General features: G+C 37.6%; 1 protein-coding gene across 1 annotated transcript in view; it reads right to left on the bottom strand.

Annotated features, from left to right (window-relative positions):
• LOC126380287 (DE-cadherin) overlaps positions 1-19,285 on the bottom strand; it is a 260,390-nt gene that overhangs the window by 30,634 nt on the left and 210,471 nt on the right. Inside the window, exons 2-11 of the mRNA XM_050029587.1 lie at positions 14,880-14,962; positions 12,384-12,503; positions 11,769-11,894; positions 11,108-11,257; positions 8,867-9,052; positions 8,529-8,731; positions 8,260-8,440; positions 7,682-8,174; positions 5,770-6,041; positions 5,287-5,571 (exon numbers count right to left, since the gene is read on the bottom strand). Of these exons, the coding sequence (XP_049885544.1) occupies positions 5,287-5,571; positions 5,770-6,041; positions 7,682-8,174; positions 8,260-8,440; positions 8,529-8,731; positions 8,867-9,052; positions 11,108-11,257; positions 11,769-11,894; positions 12,384-12,503; positions 14,880-14,962 (2,099 nt within the window). The remainder of the gene's footprint in view (positions 1-5,286; positions 5,572-5,769; positions 6,042-7,681; positions 8,175-8,259; positions 8,441-8,528; positions 8,732-8,866; positions 9,053-11,107; positions 11,258-11,768; positions 11,895-12,383; positions 12,504-14,879; positions 14,963-19,285) is intronic.

Here is a 19,285-nt window from a genome sequence, read left to right on the forward strand (position 1 = left end):
GACATCAAAAAAAATCAAAAAGTATTTATTTTCTTTTCTTACATGTTTTTCTTAAACTAGTTACTGGAGCCTCCTTTTAAGCAAAATATGCCTGTACCAGGAGACCCCGCTCTTCTATAACAGTAGTAAATAGGTAAGAAAGTTTTGTTACCTTTACGTTTTACAAATAAGCAATTAAAGAGTGTTTGTATAATGTGTGTATGTGTGTGTGTATGTGTCTGTGTGTGTGTGTGTGCGTGCGTGTGTGTAAGTGTGGGCGTGCTCGGGCAATGAGGGTAGATTCCTCCTGTCTAGCCCTACGACGAAAGTCTAGAACGTAACAAAATGTCGCACTACATTTTTCTTTATTAAAATTCATAAATAAGTTAAATAGAATAGGAAACAATAGAATGAACGTGATAGTAACAAGGTATTAACAGAAATTCAACTTTCACTATAGATTGCAATTCATTGTCGATTATTGAATGTAATGAATTCGAATCCATCTCTGATGGCTTTATAGCTGCTCTATTAACGCTAACAGTTGAAATAGAGCAAAATTATAATAATGATTTATAAGTAACTGACTAGTCGTTACTTTGCCTCATATCATTAACAAAAATAATACACTAAGTAAGGGACACTCTTCGCCCCGCACCAATACGAGCTTGGAGTGAACTTAATTTACCTCACCCCCGTTAGGAGCGGGTTCGGATTGTCTATCTCGCTCGCACGCTCTGGTTTAGGAAACACACACACGGTAAAACGAGATTTTTATATGGATTGTCCGAGCTGTGGTCATATTGGTCCTTTTTTCTTTCTTTATTTAAGGGCTGCTAACAAAGTTTCTTATGTCAGCCCTTGATCAAAAATGTATAAAATTGAAAAAAAAAAACATTTAGTTTATGCTTAGTTATTTAGTTTATAATAAATATTTAGTTTATGCCCCCACCCACAGATACAATTTGCTCGTAGGCGAATTGATTGATCCTGTGACGCAAAATTCCAAATGTAATGTCGAAACTAAATTAAAAATAATAGTCTGCCGGGAACAGTTCGATTTCGAATCCTGATCATAGGGATTTGATTCGACAGCAAACAAACACATAACAGGGAATAAATCGTCGTATTTACATAACAGGATGTAAAACTTCATAACTGTAATGTCCTTTTGATTTATTGGCTCACGCATACATCGATACGTATTTGAGAGGCCCAAGTTTGTTCGGTACCACGGGTTATATAGGGTGTTAGTAATATCGTAACGAATAATGGGGGGGGGGGATGAAGTATCTATACAAGTAGATAGGGTATTAGTGACATCGTAACAAATACTGAGGGGGATGATTTAGACCATGATTCTGAATTGATATCAAGTGGATTTTCCCTTGGGAAAATTCATGAATATTTTAGTGTCTTTTTAAATTATTTTCCGTTCCATACTTTGGCGATGGAAAATTCCGCTTAATATCAACTCACAATCATGGCCTGAATCATCCCTAGAAGTTTTAGTTACGATGTCACTAACACCCTGTATTTGAGAGATGATAAAAATAGAAAGGCAAAAGTTGATCTGGGAAACATCTCTCGGGAATAGCAATGCGTACAATTATAGCTCGTTTTGAGAAGAGCTTGTTAGATCGGTTAGTGTTAATATTGACTATTGATACTATATACAAGCAATTCGTCAATCAATGCATGCTACAGTTACAACTTTAACGGTATGCGAGCTTTGCAGAACAACTATTTGAATAAAAATTTACGTTAAAACTTGCACGTGTATTGTTTTGCTATATTTGACACACACAAATAAGCTTACAAATATTAATTATTAGTATTAGATTATTTAACATATTAATCTATTACTTCTCTTCCTTAGAAATGGTTGAAACGTTTTCAACCTGCGAGCGGACATACGTCGCCCGTCACATTCTCACAGTACTGCACAAAAAGAGACAGATGATCTCTGTCGCGGCGAGAAAGAGTCGCGTGCTTACGATGCTAAGCCTGCTGGTTGACATTATATCGAAATTAACGTTCTGGTTAGTTACATTTTAGAGTTCGTTCTTAATTCAAATCATAATAAAAATAAGATTTTTTTAGGCTACCATCATTCTCTACAGCAAAATATTACTCTTTGCTCTTTGCTCTTTGTTATATTTTCCTCTTCCATAACAGCCTCCGTGGTCTAGTGGTTAGAGCGTTAGGCTCACGATCTAGAGGTCCGGGTTCGATTCCCGATGGGGACATTGTCGAAATCACTTTGTGAGACTGTCCTTTGTTTGGTAAGGACTTTTCAGGCTTGAATCACCTGATTGTCCGTAAAAGTAAGATGACTCCGTGCTTCGGAGGGCACGTTAAGCCGTTGGTCCCGGCTATAACCCGCATTGGAGCAGCGTGGTGGAGTATGCTCCATACCCCCTCCGGTTGATTGAGGGGAGGCCTGTGCCCAGCAGTGGGACGTATATAGGCTGTTTATGTTATGTATGTATGTTAAGGTTTTTGTAAGTTTTTTTATATTTCTATAGTAACATCAATAATTATATACGCCTTTTACAATTAGAGCAGTGATAGCCCAGTTGGAAGAACGCTTGACTTTGAGGTCGCAAGTTCGAATCCCAGCACAGGGCTGAACCGATGATTTTGGAGCCTTTTTCGAGTGTCATAAATAATTATCACGCGCTCAGCGACGAACGAAAACAACCACACTCCCAAGAAAAGCGTTTCGGAAGTATGTGACCTAACCTGTATTGAACTGTTTTTCCTTGGTGTTGAAAGGTCAGAAAGACAGTCGCTGATAAATCTTCAGGCCATATTTGCCAAGGTCTGTTGCTCTAATGTCCTTCAAGAATTATTCGGAGCGGCAACATAAGAATTCATAATTCAAATTTGCTCGGGTTTGAAGCTAAGCTAAAAGCTATTATATAAAGTAAATTCATATCTGGTAACTACAAACTCAAAGCGGTCTTAAGAACTAACAAACCCTACTTAATCTGCGTTAAGATAATTTAAGCTATGATCTTCATTATTATGTTAAACGATATTACTTTACTTGTGTACTGTTTGATGATCATCATCTTTCTAACATTATCCCGTTTTTCACAGAATCCGCTTACCTAAGCTGAAGATTTGACAGGTCCGGTTTTTTACAGAAGCGACTGCCTGTCTGGCCTTCGAACCCGCAAAGGCAAAACCAGCCCAATACAGGTTAGGTCACAGTCATTGCATGCATTTCTCGGGAATGTGGGTTTCCTCACGATGTTTTCCTTCGCCGCTGAACAGTTGATAATCATTTATGATTCAAACATGAGTGTTTTTATGAGTGTATTGTTCGATGATAACATTCAAAATTATTGTTCGTATATATCTAATTTCATCGTAGACATTGTGAGGCTTTGGTTACAATGTAACAAAAAAAGAATAAGGCCAAATATAACAGTTCAAACGTGTGTATCACACACCAAGTGTGTGTGTGTGTGTGTGTGTGTGTGTGTGTGTGTGATTATTATACGCTCTTCAGCTCGCGACTGTACATAATCTAAGTTTCCAACATATTTCTAGCACTTTTCTATCCCTCTAGGAATAGCGCTAAGCGGAGTATGAAAATAAAAGGAGTTTGATTTTCGGTTCTCCTAGCTCTATACAGGGTGTTAGTAACAACGTAACGAATACTGAGGGGGTGATTCAGACCATGTTTCTGAGTTGATATCAAGTGGATTTTCCCGTCGGAAATTTTATGAAAATATTGTTTTTTAATTATTGTCAGTTCCATAGTTTTGCGACGGAAAATTCTACTTGATATTAACTCAGAATCATGGTTTGAAACATCTCTCAGTTTTCGTTACGATGTCGCCTTGTATATAACGAGTGTCAAGTCAAAGTGAAAGATATTCGTTCACTAGAATTCCAATCACTTTGAACTACTAACAGTGTGAATTAAAGACCAGGGTAATTTTAAACAATTAAAACTACAATTCATTCACGTTACGTGTAGGGAACTCGCGGAATGTAAATTATAATGGAGTGCATAACTAGTCACGTTTTCACATAATATATGCACGCGAACGAGGGTGATATTTTAATAAAAACTAAGCAATAGTCGCTTTGCATACAAAGTTTTTATTGCCTCGTGGTATGAAAAAGAAAAATGTATTTTTTAAGACCAATTAATGTATATATTGCAAAGATTTATACCTAGCTAATCAAAAGCAAATTACTGGTAATAAAGTATTATTTCATATGCGTGAAACATTCTCTTGTATTATACCTATTTATAACTGAACAGTTTTAATGTCATTTTAGTATAACGGACAACGATGTAAGTAAAGTAACAGAAATGGGCAAAAACGAAAAAGAGCTTTTATTTGTTTAGTGTTATATTCGCGCAAATAGATCAGAATACTAATTTGTACAAATATGCATTGATTTCGAGCTAAATAGGCAGTTCTTATCGATGACCGAATTACTCCCATTGTATTATTATTTTTAATTAACAATCGCCCGCGGCTTCGCCCACGTGGATAACAAACTTTCCTTTATTTTCGAATACCACAGTAGACTCAATTCTTAAAAGATTGCTTTCATAAATTCACATACATTTAGAAACTTGCCTATCTAAGAAACTTCCCTACCCTGGTTCCAAAAATATCTCCGAGGTAAAAAAGTTTATATAACCTCCGCACAGGTACCCCTTTACCTCTATTTAATAGCCTATCGGGCCTCAAATAAAACTGGTTAGCCTGCAGAGCATGTACTAAACCGTGCACCCGCAAAAAGGTTTAGTCATAATGGGTCCATTGAAATTTATTGATAGCGATTCCTTTAAAATGGCCTATAAAGTCCCCTAACTGAACTCTTCAAGCTATTCCACCTTCTCAAACGGCAGACGAGATGAATGAATTAGTGATTTTATTGTCTAATTACGAAAGATTTGTATGTATCTTAGGGGAAATATTTAGGAGCTTCGGTATATTGTCGAGAATAAAATAAGGAAACCTGACGAGCAGGTAATACCCGGGGGAGCGTTCGCGGCACTCCCAATGCGATCGGTCTATTTCAGTTGGTTTTAGACGAAACATGATATATGGTTCTTGAGGAAACTTTCTTTAGAAATGCATGGCTTGTCTCTGCAGTTTTAAATTAGTGATAAATTGTGTTTTTTTTTCTAATTGGCTTCTGTCAAAAGGGACAATTCTGTCAGCGTCAGGGTTGGGAAATACACATTTTCAGTGTACAGGAGCTCCAGAAATTTAGGCCAAATGATCGGTTGTGAAACCTAGGAACAGTGATAAAGGTATTACTACTTACGTTCGTCAGGAATGGTTTGTTGTCGTTGATGTCGGTAAGTGTCAAGATGACTTCGGTGGTCGAGCGCAGACTGTCGGAGCCGAGTCTCCCGCCGTGGTCAGCAGCCATGATGATGATTTGCCACTTAGAGTACCCACGGGGCGGATCGCGGTCCAACGGCTTGGTCAAGCGCAAACAGCCTTCGTTGTCGATACTCAAAAATTCCATCTGTTCTTGTTTTACCAAAGAATAGAAGATGTTCTGGGGCGCCGTACGGTCTTTAATATCAGGATCGTAAGCCTCAACCTAGAAGAAAATGTGAGTTTTAGAAACATGGTTCATGTGAAGCTTGTAGCTGCTGCTGTAAAATAATGAACACTTGATATCAATCATGTTTAGATCACCACGGTCAAAATCAGGAGGTTTGGCAAAATGTTTGACGAATTACCAGAACTTTCTGAAAATACTGATGTGTTTTAATTTTTGTGATTCTCTGTGACTCACCCTGACAACGCAGCCTTCGTACAACTTCTCTTCTTCAATAGTCTTGGTGTAGTTAGCGACAAAAACAGGCGGATTGTCATTCAGATTCTCAATCTTGATGATAACTTTGGCGTAATCCTCGTAGATGCCATCGAACGCGCGGACGTCAAGGCTGTAGCTGGTGATGTTCTCGTAATCCAGTTCGCTGTTAACCCTGATTTCGCCGGTGAAGTTGCGGATGGTAAAGGCATCGTACGTGTTCCCCGCTACGATGCTGTACGACACGACTGAGGCTACGGATCAAATGACAAAAAAAAGATAAAGAAATAAGGTAACTTCTTGGAATAATGTTCGTCTTCTTGCAGAAGAATCGTGCAACATTTTGCACAAATTAAAAATATACTAAACTCGCTTTAAATACATTTTCTTGTTAAAGTTTGAAGTAAGATCAAAGCATAAACGGTGAAAAAAATAATAAAATAGTTTTACTCTTTTATATTTTACACATTTTATAACTGTATGATTATAAATGGTATATTGATGTAGTACCAAATATCTATAGGTAAAAATAGATAAGATAGGATCTTTAAAGCGTTGTTGGGATTACTCCACTGAAAGTTGATGGAGATTTTACTTCAATTGCGACTTCTAAGACGCCAGTGACTTTCATCCATAAACTTAACGGCTACAGAAAATTGGAAAGTGGTTAAGCAATCATTGAAATATGTGTAGTATAATCCATAAATACCTATATTAGATAAAAGTGAAAAATAATTTCATCACGATATAAAAAATAAAGAGTATGCTAATGTAACCTTCACGATTGAAATAATTTACTACGTGTCGTAATAATGAAACTCATATGTTTACTTGAATTATGCCCGTACAGGTAAAATAATTAAAAACGATCTTAAAACTCACCTGCACATAATAAGTGGTTTTCAGTTCTAAGCTATTTGAATTTGAAATAACTTTTTTAACTAGTCATTAACAAGTAGTGTATTAATCACGACAGAAGTCTAGTTTGACATTGACAGTAGTCAGACATATAGTAAACGGAAGTCTGGAAGAGATCTCTTTTAGAGATTAGTCCACCTTTTGTACCTATTTTTTTGTTGTTAATTTAATTAATGACAACAATAAAGAGTTTAATAAGCCAGTAAAGAATATTAAACCTTATAATGTTAAGAAAACGTCAAAATGGACTTCTCCCGTGATTTTACTTTGATAAGTAGGAATCTACTGGTTTTGACTACTCTGAGCTTTTTAAGTCTTTATTTCATACGAAATTTTCTTACTTTTCATTTATGTCGTTTCATATATTATGTCGATGTAAAAGTAAGTATCAACAATGATTCATGCACTAGTTTTTTTTTTTTACAACTACATATATTTAATAATAACAAATCGACAAAAAAATTTGTTCACAGATAAAGGAAAACAGCTTTTGAAATAAAAGCCAACTAAGTTTTAATTTACCTGATTTGTTTTTCTTAAGAATTTCCTCCACGTCTTCTAAGTCTATTAACGCCAATAGTCCATAAGATAGCATTGTACAAAATCACACAAAAAAATATCTATTTTAGTTAAAGTAGTCTAGACTAAAAACAGATCGTTTTGAGCATACTTAATTTTTGGGGTCCAAATGATTGCGATTTTATAGAAGTTGGTATTTTCTACCAGAATGTATTCTAAAAGGACTTTATTCATAAATAAATTATTATTCTGGGCAACTTTGTCTCAGTAAATTATACTTAGTGCTTGCACACTTGTCTCTTATAATTTTAATAGAAATGTTAACCACAAAATCCTCACAAAAATGAATTTGTTACGTACGAGATAAATACAATGCATGTTAGTTCGAATATACTGTTAATAAAATTAATTGGAACAACATTAATTTAAGTAGAGTTAAATAAGTTGGAGACATTACCTGTGTCGATGTCCAGGGCAGTAACTTGAGTCACTAGCTCGTTGATGTTAGCGTTCTCGGCAATAGACTCAGCGAAGTAGGTATCCTGAGTGAAGTGAGGAGGGTTGTCATTCTTATCAGCAATCTCGATGAAGAAGGTCTGTTGACCGGCGTTGTGCTTGCCGGGAATCAAGGCCGATTCAGAGTTGTCAGTAGCGATGATCTTGATGTTGTAGAACGACCTTTCTTCTCTGTCAAACATCTTCAAGGTGGTGATATTGCCGGTCACCGGGTCGATGGCGAAGGGTTCAGACGAATCGCCGAGTTCGTAAGTGACTTGGTTGTGCGGTGCTGTAGCGTCACTGTCGATGGCACGGACCTGCATGACTTGAGTACCAACCGGCTCATTCTCTAGAACTGTGCCAGAACGAAGTTCAGTGAAGATTGGGATGTTGTCGTTCACATCTTCGATCTGTATGTAGATGATAGTCTCAGCAGCAAGGCGGTAGTTGTTCTGTGAAGAAAGTTGGTTTTATAACGTGATCACAGAATGTACATATAAAACTATAAATCATTGGTGAATCAATGTGTCCTATTACCTGAATCCGCACAGTCAGAGAATAATCCGTAACTTTCTCATAGTCCAGATGGCCCCCGAGTTTGATGTAAGCCATATCACCCTCAGGTTCCATCACAAACGTGTGCCATTTGTTGGTTTGCTCAGTTTGACCTTGTACAAGCTCAAACTGAAGCTTCTTTTCTTCGCCGGGTATGTTGGACCTGAGAGAAAAAGTACCCACATTTATTACCTTTTTTTGTTCCACCAAATACTGCAATTGCGTAATTTTATAACTTCAATTTTACTTACGTAGCCCTAACCGTAGCTATGGCTTCGTTAAAGTCGGCAAAATTTTCTTTCAAACGTATAGGCTCATCGGGAACCTCGAGAAACGAGGGGCTCTTTTTGTTGGATTCTACGACTTGAATGTCCAGTGTGATAGAGCTTGATTGCGGTGGAGTGCCCTTGTCTTTGACTACGGCGCTAAGCTTGAATTTGTAACCTGGTGATTTCTGTGAAGAAAAATATCAACGTCAGAGTCGACGTTTTCGTCATCCGTTTTCTTACTTAAATTCACAACAATAGAAATTATCCTTAAGGACAGCACATTTTTAAAGATAGCAGCAAAATAAGGTCTTGAAACTTACATCGATGGTCCTATTCAAGAAGATAACGCCGTTGTCGCGGTCGATGTAGAAGTAAGGGACGTCTTGCGAATGTGGGTCCAAGCTGTAGCTGACAATGGAGTTGTCTCCATCGTCAATATCGGTAGCTGAGATCCGCATCACCTCTCGTCCGACCGGCAGGTCCGCTGGCACGGACTCCGAGTACGACTGCACATACAAACCAACATCATGATTATATATAGAACATCGCCACAACTGCTCATGCTCTCACTTAGGTAGTCTGCACGGATTGCGCTAACGTGCGCAGCGCGGTAATTATCACTGGTTTCGACCAATAATCCGTAGATAAACGTCGTACGGCTGTTGATCGGACCCCACGATAATTATAGTTAGCGAAGTGCGCGATAGCGTAACCATGTAGCCACCGCTGGAACACACTAATCTTGGTCAATACTCTGAATCTTAGTTTCTCTCTTATTAAAAATCCATACCAAAACTAATATAACATCAAGAAATTGAGCCCAATTGATTAACCATATCGCAACATTTCAAACAAAACGTGATTTAAAATAAATCGTGGTCAAATTTCACACAGTGATGTAAAAAGTCCTATAGTGTATACGAATAGTGAAAAGTCCTATATGTATGTGTAGGTACAGGTAATTTTAAGCACGGCTAAAGCCAGCATAATTTTCTCTACTAAAGTAACAGTAACCGTGCCAAGTGAAAAGATGTGGCTAGGGGGAGAGCGCCTATCTACTAAAACACATAAAATTACAAACTGTGCAAACAAAGTGAATCACATTTTAGAGACAAAATGATTACCAATATCGCCGTGAGTGGCGGCTTGGCCTAACAGACATGCAGCGACATGCAAAGAAACAAGTACGAAATAAATAAATCTGTGCTCGATTGTTATCAGTGCAGAAAGATGGACACCAAATGTTCATGTTTTTGAAATATTTTTACCTATTCTGTTAAAGACTGATTGAGAAAGAATTATTTCAATATTATGTGGTTGAAACAGGACAATAAGTCGACTTTGCAATGCTAAATTAATCCTCAAATAATATTACAAAAAATAAAGACAAGTTCATCTAAAAATGATGATAAAGTCGACTTAAATGTCCCACACATCATCACCCTCACACATTAAAAGACCAATTTTAATCAATGCAATGGTAACAATCGAATGTTATATTTTTGCCATTAGTATTAAATCACTTGTGCTGATCAACACTTTTTCACTCTGAAACTTTCTCAGGACAAACCTTCCAGACATCACCGCGGTAGACCTTTGAAAAACAGGCAAATGTTAATAATCTCTATACGTTGGAACTGGGCTAGCAACGAACATTTGGTTAGTCACAAAATTAAAAAGGAAAGAATAAAAGTTAGAATCATAAATAATCCGTTCCATTGGCAAGACCTGAACTTAAAAAGGAGTTATTTAGAATTGGTGCAGTAAGATGAACATCGACTTTCTTGTTTTTATGAACACGATACGAAAGTCGTAATTGAAAACAAGTGTGTGGGTGATGACTTAACATCAGTTAACGATATATTGTCAAGGCGTACTAAGAGAACAGAAAATACGCACAAAATATATATTACAGTAAATAAACTGTGGATATATTAGCATTTTAAACAATTTAGCAAAAAATATACAACATTAGACCACTAAGATTGACAGAAAGATAGACAAGATACAGCATTATAAACTGTCCCTTTCTTCAAAACGTTATTGTCTATGTAACAACGTAGAGGAGCGTAGACATGAACTTTTTATCTTAATAACTACTTTTAAGAGTTCTAACTTGATTCGTTTTTTACATGTATATTCTCTATTATACAAGTGCATATTCTCTATTACAACAAAAAAGCTTTTGTTTACTTATAAGAGCCCTATCTCACTAGGCCCAACAAAATGTATGGAAAAGTATGATAGGGTACTTGGTTGTGCAACCTATTTAACGCCGGCAACTGAATCCCGAGCAATTTCCCGCTTGTAGCTCAACCATTCCAGTAAGATAGGGCCCTTATCGTTAGAACGATTATTGTGACACAGTTTTTTAACATAATCAGCGATTTTAAAATAAGCTATTAGATACTAGTACAGCATCGTTAACTGATGTAATAACACCACGAAGACGAGAAGTGTTTAGCAGTGTAAACTAAGTTTTAATTTACATTAGTGTTGCCGCATAGAAGTGCACAGAAGGTAGCTCCTAGCATTAGCTTCTCGAGTTATAGCGCACTTACCACTTTGTCAAAGATAGGAGGATTATCGTTGACGTCCTCTATGAGAATTTTGATGGTGCAAGCGTCATCCAGTTGGGGTTGGCCGTTGTCGCTCGCTCGTACTGTGATGTACGCTTCCTTCTCACGTGAAGGCTCGTCATGATCGAAGACCTGAACAATATAAACAACAGTATTATTACACTTCAAATCACCGTCTTCGCATACAACCTCCTTTATATTATTAAGTTTTGAATAAACTTTTACTTTAGAATCATCCGGTTTAACGAAACATTCATTTTTTGGGTTTTTACTTTGAATAAAAAACTACCTAACTCTACGTGTTAGTGTTAGTCACCTATCTAAAGATAGGATTGATAAATCAAGCGCAGGGAAAACAGAGCAATGTACGACCACTGGGTGTTGGCAAATCGCACTTGCATCTGATAAGAAATTCGGAGGGTCCACCTTTGGGATTCTAACCCACGACATTAAGATCATAACTACACTTGAGCTCATAACTACTTCCCCTATGGCCATTCGAGCACTCAAACTCAGACGATGTCCTGAGTAGAGGTTCCCGGCCACCTGGCATCCTCAGGCCCGTTGTCTTAAAATTTGTACCGGGTGAGAGCCCTCAGTCAAATAAAAATTGGCATCTAAAATAAATAAGAGATATACTGACATCAGCGGTGGTGATGATTCCAGTGGCAGATCCTACATGGAAGCGTTCCTTCTCTCCAGGGGTGGTCACAAAGGTGTAGGTGACTGTGCCTCCCATTTCCGGAGGGTCCACATCTTCGGCGGTCACCTGAAAATTGAACACATTATATATTTTTGAAAGACTTTTTTACGGGATTAATATTTTTTTTAATTGTTTTATTTTTAAGAATTTGCTTACACTATAGGTGCTAGTGTTGTTGAGAGACGAGATGTTTTGTTTTATATAAAAATATTCGGTATAATAGTATATATGTTTACCATTATTTATTAAAATTTTATAATATGATTAGTGTCTTATTGACAATAATAAAATAAAAGGTGAAAATCTGTTTCGCAAAAGATACGTCGTTTAGTGAGATCAGCGATTAGCATTTACTATGTACCTAATTACTTTCACTGGGCACTTACTGAACAACATAACAGAAGCTCACGACAATATTCCAATTGGGGTAGTCAGAGGTAGGTACATCTATCGCAAAAGCTACTGAAGTACCCACACCTCAACGAGCTCTCTGTTAGAGCAATGTAATAATAGGTGAGCCGTGAAACTTATTAAAAAAGGGAAATTTCAAAGTACCTGAAAGACGTGGGTTCCTGGAGGTTGGTCTTCCTGTACGACAGGCCTGTAGTAGGAGCAATTCTTGAAGATGGGCTTGTGGTTGTCCTTGACGGCAAGCTTGGTGGGAGACGGCAGAAACTGAAACGTTATCACCATGCAAACATATCAACAAAAAAAATAAGGAAATAAAAAAACAAATAAAATAAAAAACAAATTATAAACGCAAAACAACGGCCTACTATACCTTGGTTTTCAATATTAGTTTACATTGGTTGTAAACTAACATTTAAAAAAAATACATTATTTTAATTTACTTAAATGTGGGGAAAATGTTGTGACATAAAAAATACAAATGAGTAACATGAACAGCTAAAAAAACTGTTTGTCCGAGATAATAGGCCACGGTGTCCCAAGATATCTTGTAAGTACCTACTTTTTATATTTAAAAAAATGAAATAGTTACTTTGTTAACAACTCAACCAAACCAAGAATGGTGTCTATTCTATAGTTTTTTAATTATGAGGGGATCAAAAGTGTCTCCAAATGGTTCGTGTAATATTACACACGGAGCTGCTCGCCAGTTCTGTTACTTGAACTTGGCTTGACACGCTACCGAGTGTCTAGATACCTAAACCTAATTTATGTTTGATAGCACTTAAACTAGTACATCCTTCACTTACAACAAGTGCAAGACAGGGATAGAGCTAGTTTTATCATCATCAGCCCATTAACGTCCCCACTTCTGGGGCACGGGCCTTCCCTATGGATGGATAGGGAGATCGGGCCTTAAACCATCACGCGGGCCCAGTGCGGATTGATGGTTATTAACGACTTCTAATGCAGCCTGGCTTAACGTGCCTTCCGAAGCACGGAGGAGCTCGAGATGAAAACTTTTTTTTTGTGGTCACCCATCTTATGACCGGCCTTTGCGAAAGTTGCTTAACTTCAACAATCGCGGACCGAGCGCATTAACCGCTGCGCCACTGAGCTCCTCAAGCTAGTTTTAATCCTGTCAAATTAAGTTGCTGGTTGTTGCAGAATTAAAAACCAAGATGTAGAAGACCTGTTACTCGTATTAACATAGCCTACAGTCCCATTGCAAGATCAGCTGAACTGGGGGGTTAAAATGTATGGAATTGACATGTCACATTATGTCAATCTCATACATTTTCGTCATTGTCACTGTCGATTGTCGTACTTGTTTGCAAAGGCTTATTATAATTTAGAAACTGTTACAAAAAAAGTATTTCTGTACATTATGTATTAGGTATTTTGCTGGATTTTAAACATCTGCGCCTTAGGACATGTATTCTATGCTTCATACAAAAAAAAAACGAAAATAAATAATAAATATAAAGTTATTGTAATTGTGAACACTGCTAAGTTAAGCAATGCTATAGCGTATTAAAAATATATAAATAAAAAACAAAATCCTTTTTATTAGTATTTTTTTTATATAAATGGGTATGCGTTAGACCACAATCTCACCAGAAGGTAAGTGAAGTTGTGGCCTAAGGCGATACATGCTTACCTACCAAATGCTTATTCACTCTAGTTTTGAAGGAGAGTGGGTAGGCAAGAAAGCAGTGGAGCGAGGTACTATGCGATCGGCCCAGTAAGCTATATTGCTATTTAACATTTGTTGGCATTGCGCACTTACTTTTATGTGCGCGAATGTCAAATTGAAGTATTGCTTTTTAGACGAATTGGTCCCCAGGGCACTGGGATCGGCACAGACCTCTCTCTCCAGAGTTTATCAATGTTAAAATATTTTATCAAATTAGCCAATTCATAATACGTAATCTTACCTAAATCCTTTTGGTCTGTTTAAACATGATGCCATGAAGGCTTTTTAACAAAGGCTATTATTTCATTGCATATTTCTATCCATCTCATATTATACTAAATGCCAATTTCCCAATCCAAAATTGTAGATTTAAGTACATACTTACTGTCATCGTGTTGCGATAATTTTGAAAATATTATAATGTTACAAGTACTGCACTATATATATATATCATGATGTAGTATTATTTGTTAGTTACTAAGGCGGGAATACACATCAACACATGCCTGTAGTCAGCACACTTGCAAGCCAGCTCCTTTTCCCTGGCATGTGTATTCCCGCCTTTAGTCATATCTACTACTAAGCGACAGTATATATTATTAAAATACACACAGATCCTGGTGTTAGAAAGCCTGCAATGTGAAAAGTCGTTAAAAAGTGCATCATTTTATTATTACTTACATTTTCGATCCGTGTTAGCTAGACATATATAGGACACACGAAAAGTTCGATGATTATTATCATTAATAATATATGTACATATACAAAAGGTAATAAAATTCCTACATAAAAAATAAATAAATAAGTAAATATTATATAACTATCATGCATTTACTAGGTACAATAAGCGTAAATATGTAATACTTTCTATGTATAAAGCTGGTCAGGGTTTGTTGGATTGATGGGAGATGAGGCTGGGGTAGTAGACCATAGCACACCATACTTACAGGCTTGGCAAACATGGGGCGGCCGCCGTTCTCAAGATGACGGGAGTGTCGTAGCCGCGCGTAGTGGCGCGCGCGGTCACGAACTGCAAAAAAAAACAAACGTAAATTAACCAGAGGCAAATAAGCGACCTTTTCGTCGATTTCAGAGGGCTATATCTGAGTTGAAAACTATCCAATTTTCTCTCCTGGGATCGAAAAAGGTAACAGTATTACTTTCCCATTTATAATAAATTAGAGTAGATATCAGACTGATCGAAAACGATTCACAAAGAACATCAGTGGTATTAATATTTTGACAAATCATTTGCACTAAAGCCAAAGTTATGTTGGTGCTACATTCAAAAATATTATCGCTTTGTGATCTTTCTAAATCCGACCCCATATCTAATACGCCTAAGTATGTACATAATAAATTAATATGGAAACGAAAATATAAGATACGAAAGAAGATTTTTTCTAAGCCTATAATATCCGTCTAATCCTGTATAATCCGCATCCATATTGATCTAACGCTTATTCTTATATCAAAGTACGGGAGATACCTAACATTTTTATATGATAGCCGCATTATTTTCCAATTTTCTCGGAAATTTGACGCGTCGGGAAACAATCGCTTTATGCTTTATCTACAATCAGCTAAACATCAGTAGGCCTGATCCTGTATAAGTGGAATAGAGAGTGTGGTCACACCTATTATCGTATCTGTTATTTATGTTATAGGTCCATCCCGACGCAAAATAAATCACAACGGCATGCTACGATAAATTCACTCGCAGATACGATAAGCTGCAAAAGTCCAATCAGTTTCTTGCAAAGTAATAAATTAACTGCACTCAGAACTCCGATACCGACCCCGCCGACGTGGTCGACGATTTCCTCATTCAGCTCTTATCGCTATCGACCCACTAGAGTCGATTACATGCATACATAAACTCACGCCTATTTCCCACCGGGGTAAGCAGAGACTATAGAATTACACTTGCTTCGATCCTGACACACTTCTCTTGATTCCTCCACATTCATCAACCGCTTCATACACGCACGCCGGTTCAGAGTAGATCGTATTAAACTTTTTCTAAGGACATCTCCAATTTGGTCAATGTAAGTCCTTCTCGGTCTTCCTCTGCCAGCCCTACCATCAACTTTCGCTTTCAGGGTCGATTAATTCTTTCAAATATTCTTCCTCTCAGACGACGCCCTGAGCCGAGATTCGCGCCCTACAGGGCACCCTCAGGTCTGTTGGTTTAAATGTACCGAGTGAGAGCCCTCAGAGTTCCCCATTTGTTCAGCCAAGTACTTAATGCCATCAGCGGTAAATCAACAATAAGTCACGTCAAAAAAAAAACTGCACTTACACCTCCTGGTTACATGTCGTTTCTGTAATAGACCAAAAACACCTACAAAAACATAAATTGTATAATTATGACAACTAATGGTTCATAATTTCACGACTGTCTACAAATATTTCGCAGGGCTCAGTGACTGAACTTTTGCTCTTTGATTGTACATTGAAATCACGGCGTCGCGAGCATGCAACGCCCGAATGCTTCTCCCTTTAACACGTTGAATCCAGTTGGCTCAAGATCGAGATAAGCTCGCTTATAACGATCAGTCAGCTTAGATTAGAGAGCGTGTTTACATAACAATTATTATAACGCTCTACAACGCTACGCCCGGGGATAACAACGTGGTGGGAACACACTCGCAACGAACAACAAGCGTACGACGAACTTTATCTTATACTACTAGACACCGGCCGCATTGATTTAAAAGATCAAACCAAATCAAATATACTTTATTGCACAGAACTACATTTAAACAATCAGACATAACACATGAATACAGTACAATTAGGGCGGCCTTATTGCTCTAGAGCAATTTCTTCCAGGCAACCACCAAAAGGAAATAAACATTTACAAACTTGGACGCGGGATGGTGCAACAAAAAATAAATACCTAAAAGTAAAACTAAAGTTAACATAATAAATACTTAATACTATACGTACATACTATATTGATAAATACACAATATAATACGAAACGAGGAGGAGGCGCAGCTCGGTGGCGCAGCGGTAAACGCGCTCGGTCTGCGATTGTTGAAGTTAAGCAACTTTCGCAAAGGCCGGTCATAGGATGGGTGACCACAAAAAAATTGTTTTCATGTCGAGCTCCTCCGTGCTTCGGAAGGCACGTTAAGCAGTTGGTCCCGGCTGCATTAGCAGTCATTAATAACCACCAATCCGCATTGGGCCCGCGTGGTGGTTTAAGGCCCGATCTCCCTATCCATCCATAGGGAAGGCCCGTGCCCCAGCAGTGGGGACGTTAATGGGCTGATGGTGATGATAATACGAAATGATAAAGATGTGTTGCTGTTGCAGTTTCTTGTCATTTCTTCTCCTCAGCCATAACACCTTGCGAAATGACGTAAATTTAAAAATGTTACATTAACCTTCAACAAGTTTATCCATGATAATTACGTTGAATAAATGATTCTGATTCTGATTCGGAAAATAGGCCAAAAAAAACAACTACGTATTTAATTTCAACGACGAACATATTATTAAGTATATTGTAATTATTACACATAATACCGGGTTATTATCGCGATAATCAGTCTTACCGCGTTAGTCCGCGCTCCGGCCTCCGTGGTCCAGTGGTTGAGCGTTGGGCTCACGATCCGGAGGTCCCGGGTTCGATTCCCGGTGGAGACATATCACAAAAATTACTTTGTGGTCCTTAGTTTGGTTAGGACATTACAGGCTGATCGCCTGATTGTCCGAAAGTAAGACAATCCGTGCTTCGCAAGGCACGTTAAGCCGTTGGTCCCGGTTACTACTTACTGATGTAAGTACGTAGTCGTTATATGAGTCATGTCAGGGGCCTTTGGCGGCTCAATAGTAACCCTGACACCAGGGTTGATGAGGTTGGTACTCCACCTCACAACCCACACGATAGAAGAAGAAGTCCGCGTTTATCAAGTTAAAAAGTGACATTTATGTCAGTGAAAAGCGTAACATCTGTAAACCCCTATTTAATGCGAATAAAAAAAATCTAATTTGAGCGAACAATAGATTCCTGAAAGTAGATTCCTGTTACTTAGAACATCGTAGAGTATCCAGAAATGTGCTGCGAGTGTGTGGACGAACCATACTGTTGCAACGCAGCCAGGCAGTATTTCACTTAAATGAAGTTGCAGTAAGGTACATGACATAAGAATTAACTTTAGAATTATTAGTCCTACCTTAGCTTGCGTGTTACTACGGAAAATGACTTTCACAACACAATAATGGACTGAAATAAATTAACATTTTATAATAAAATTCGTCTCGACCCGGCTTCGCCTGAGTATAAGTTTTACCCTATATTTAGTGTTCGCACACCCACGCGTCACTTTCAGTAAAAAGCACATGCAAATTCATTCAGTGTTTGCCAAGATTAGACCTAACATACAGAGGACTGAGCTCTTTTTGTACTGTGTTATATAAGACTTTTATTACATACATTGGAAGCTCATGAGCTGACAAAATAAACCTTCGTAATTTTTACCCGACAGCGGCGATGCAAAATGGAGGGTTATGTGTTTGACCGCTATATATGAATGTGTGTTTGCACATCTGTTCCAATCTAACTTCTAAACCACCTGTCATAATTTAACAAATAAGGTGTCATTAGAAGCGTCGTGATTGTCCGGTGGTTATAGGCTATGTGACTTCACGCTAAATTCAATGTGGCGCCCTCTAGACGACATAAACTGAGAACAAAATTTTCTTTTTTAAATTAGTGTATCAATCTGTCCTAAAAGTTGGCTTACCACAGCACACGACCGCGGCTATCACCTTTTTTTTTTACGAAGATATAATTATTATAATATAATATTATACATTGTTCGGCTCTTGGTGTGTGTGGACTGTAAATGTAGTAGATGGTGAGAGGTCGAGGATTCTAGTTCCAATTGCAAAACACCAGATTGTTCCTTGTCACTATTTACTTATTTAGGTTTTTGTAATCGGTAAAATACACTTTCGTGAGAGGCCATTCAATTCCGTACAATATTGCCATGCAAATAATATTATTATTTTATACTTGTGTAGCCAGCATTTTTTTTTTGACGTGACTTATTGTAGATTTGCCGCAGATGGCATTAACTACTTGGCCGGACAAATGGGGAGCGCTGAAGGCTCTCACCCGGTACAACGTTTAAGCGGCTGTCACCGAAACATGACTATTCGTTAGAATTTCAGAAAAATATACCTATTTTCTTTTTAATACTTTTTAGTGCGTGATTTTACCGTAGTCGGATTTTAGTTTTTAAACTTTTATTTTTTATGAATTCCTTATTAAATACATGCTTTTTCGCTTTGCTTTTCTCATATTTTATGTCAATGTGGGAGTAAGTAGCCTTTAAAA

This window comes from Pectinophora gossypiella, chromosome Z (assembly GCF_024362695.1).
Source record: "Pectinophora gossypiella chromosome Z, ilPecGoss1.1, whole genome shotgun sequence".
In the NCBI taxonomy this organism is placed as follows: Eukaryota; Metazoa; Arthropoda; class Insecta; order Lepidoptera; family Gelechiidae; genus Pectinophora; species Pectinophora gossypiella.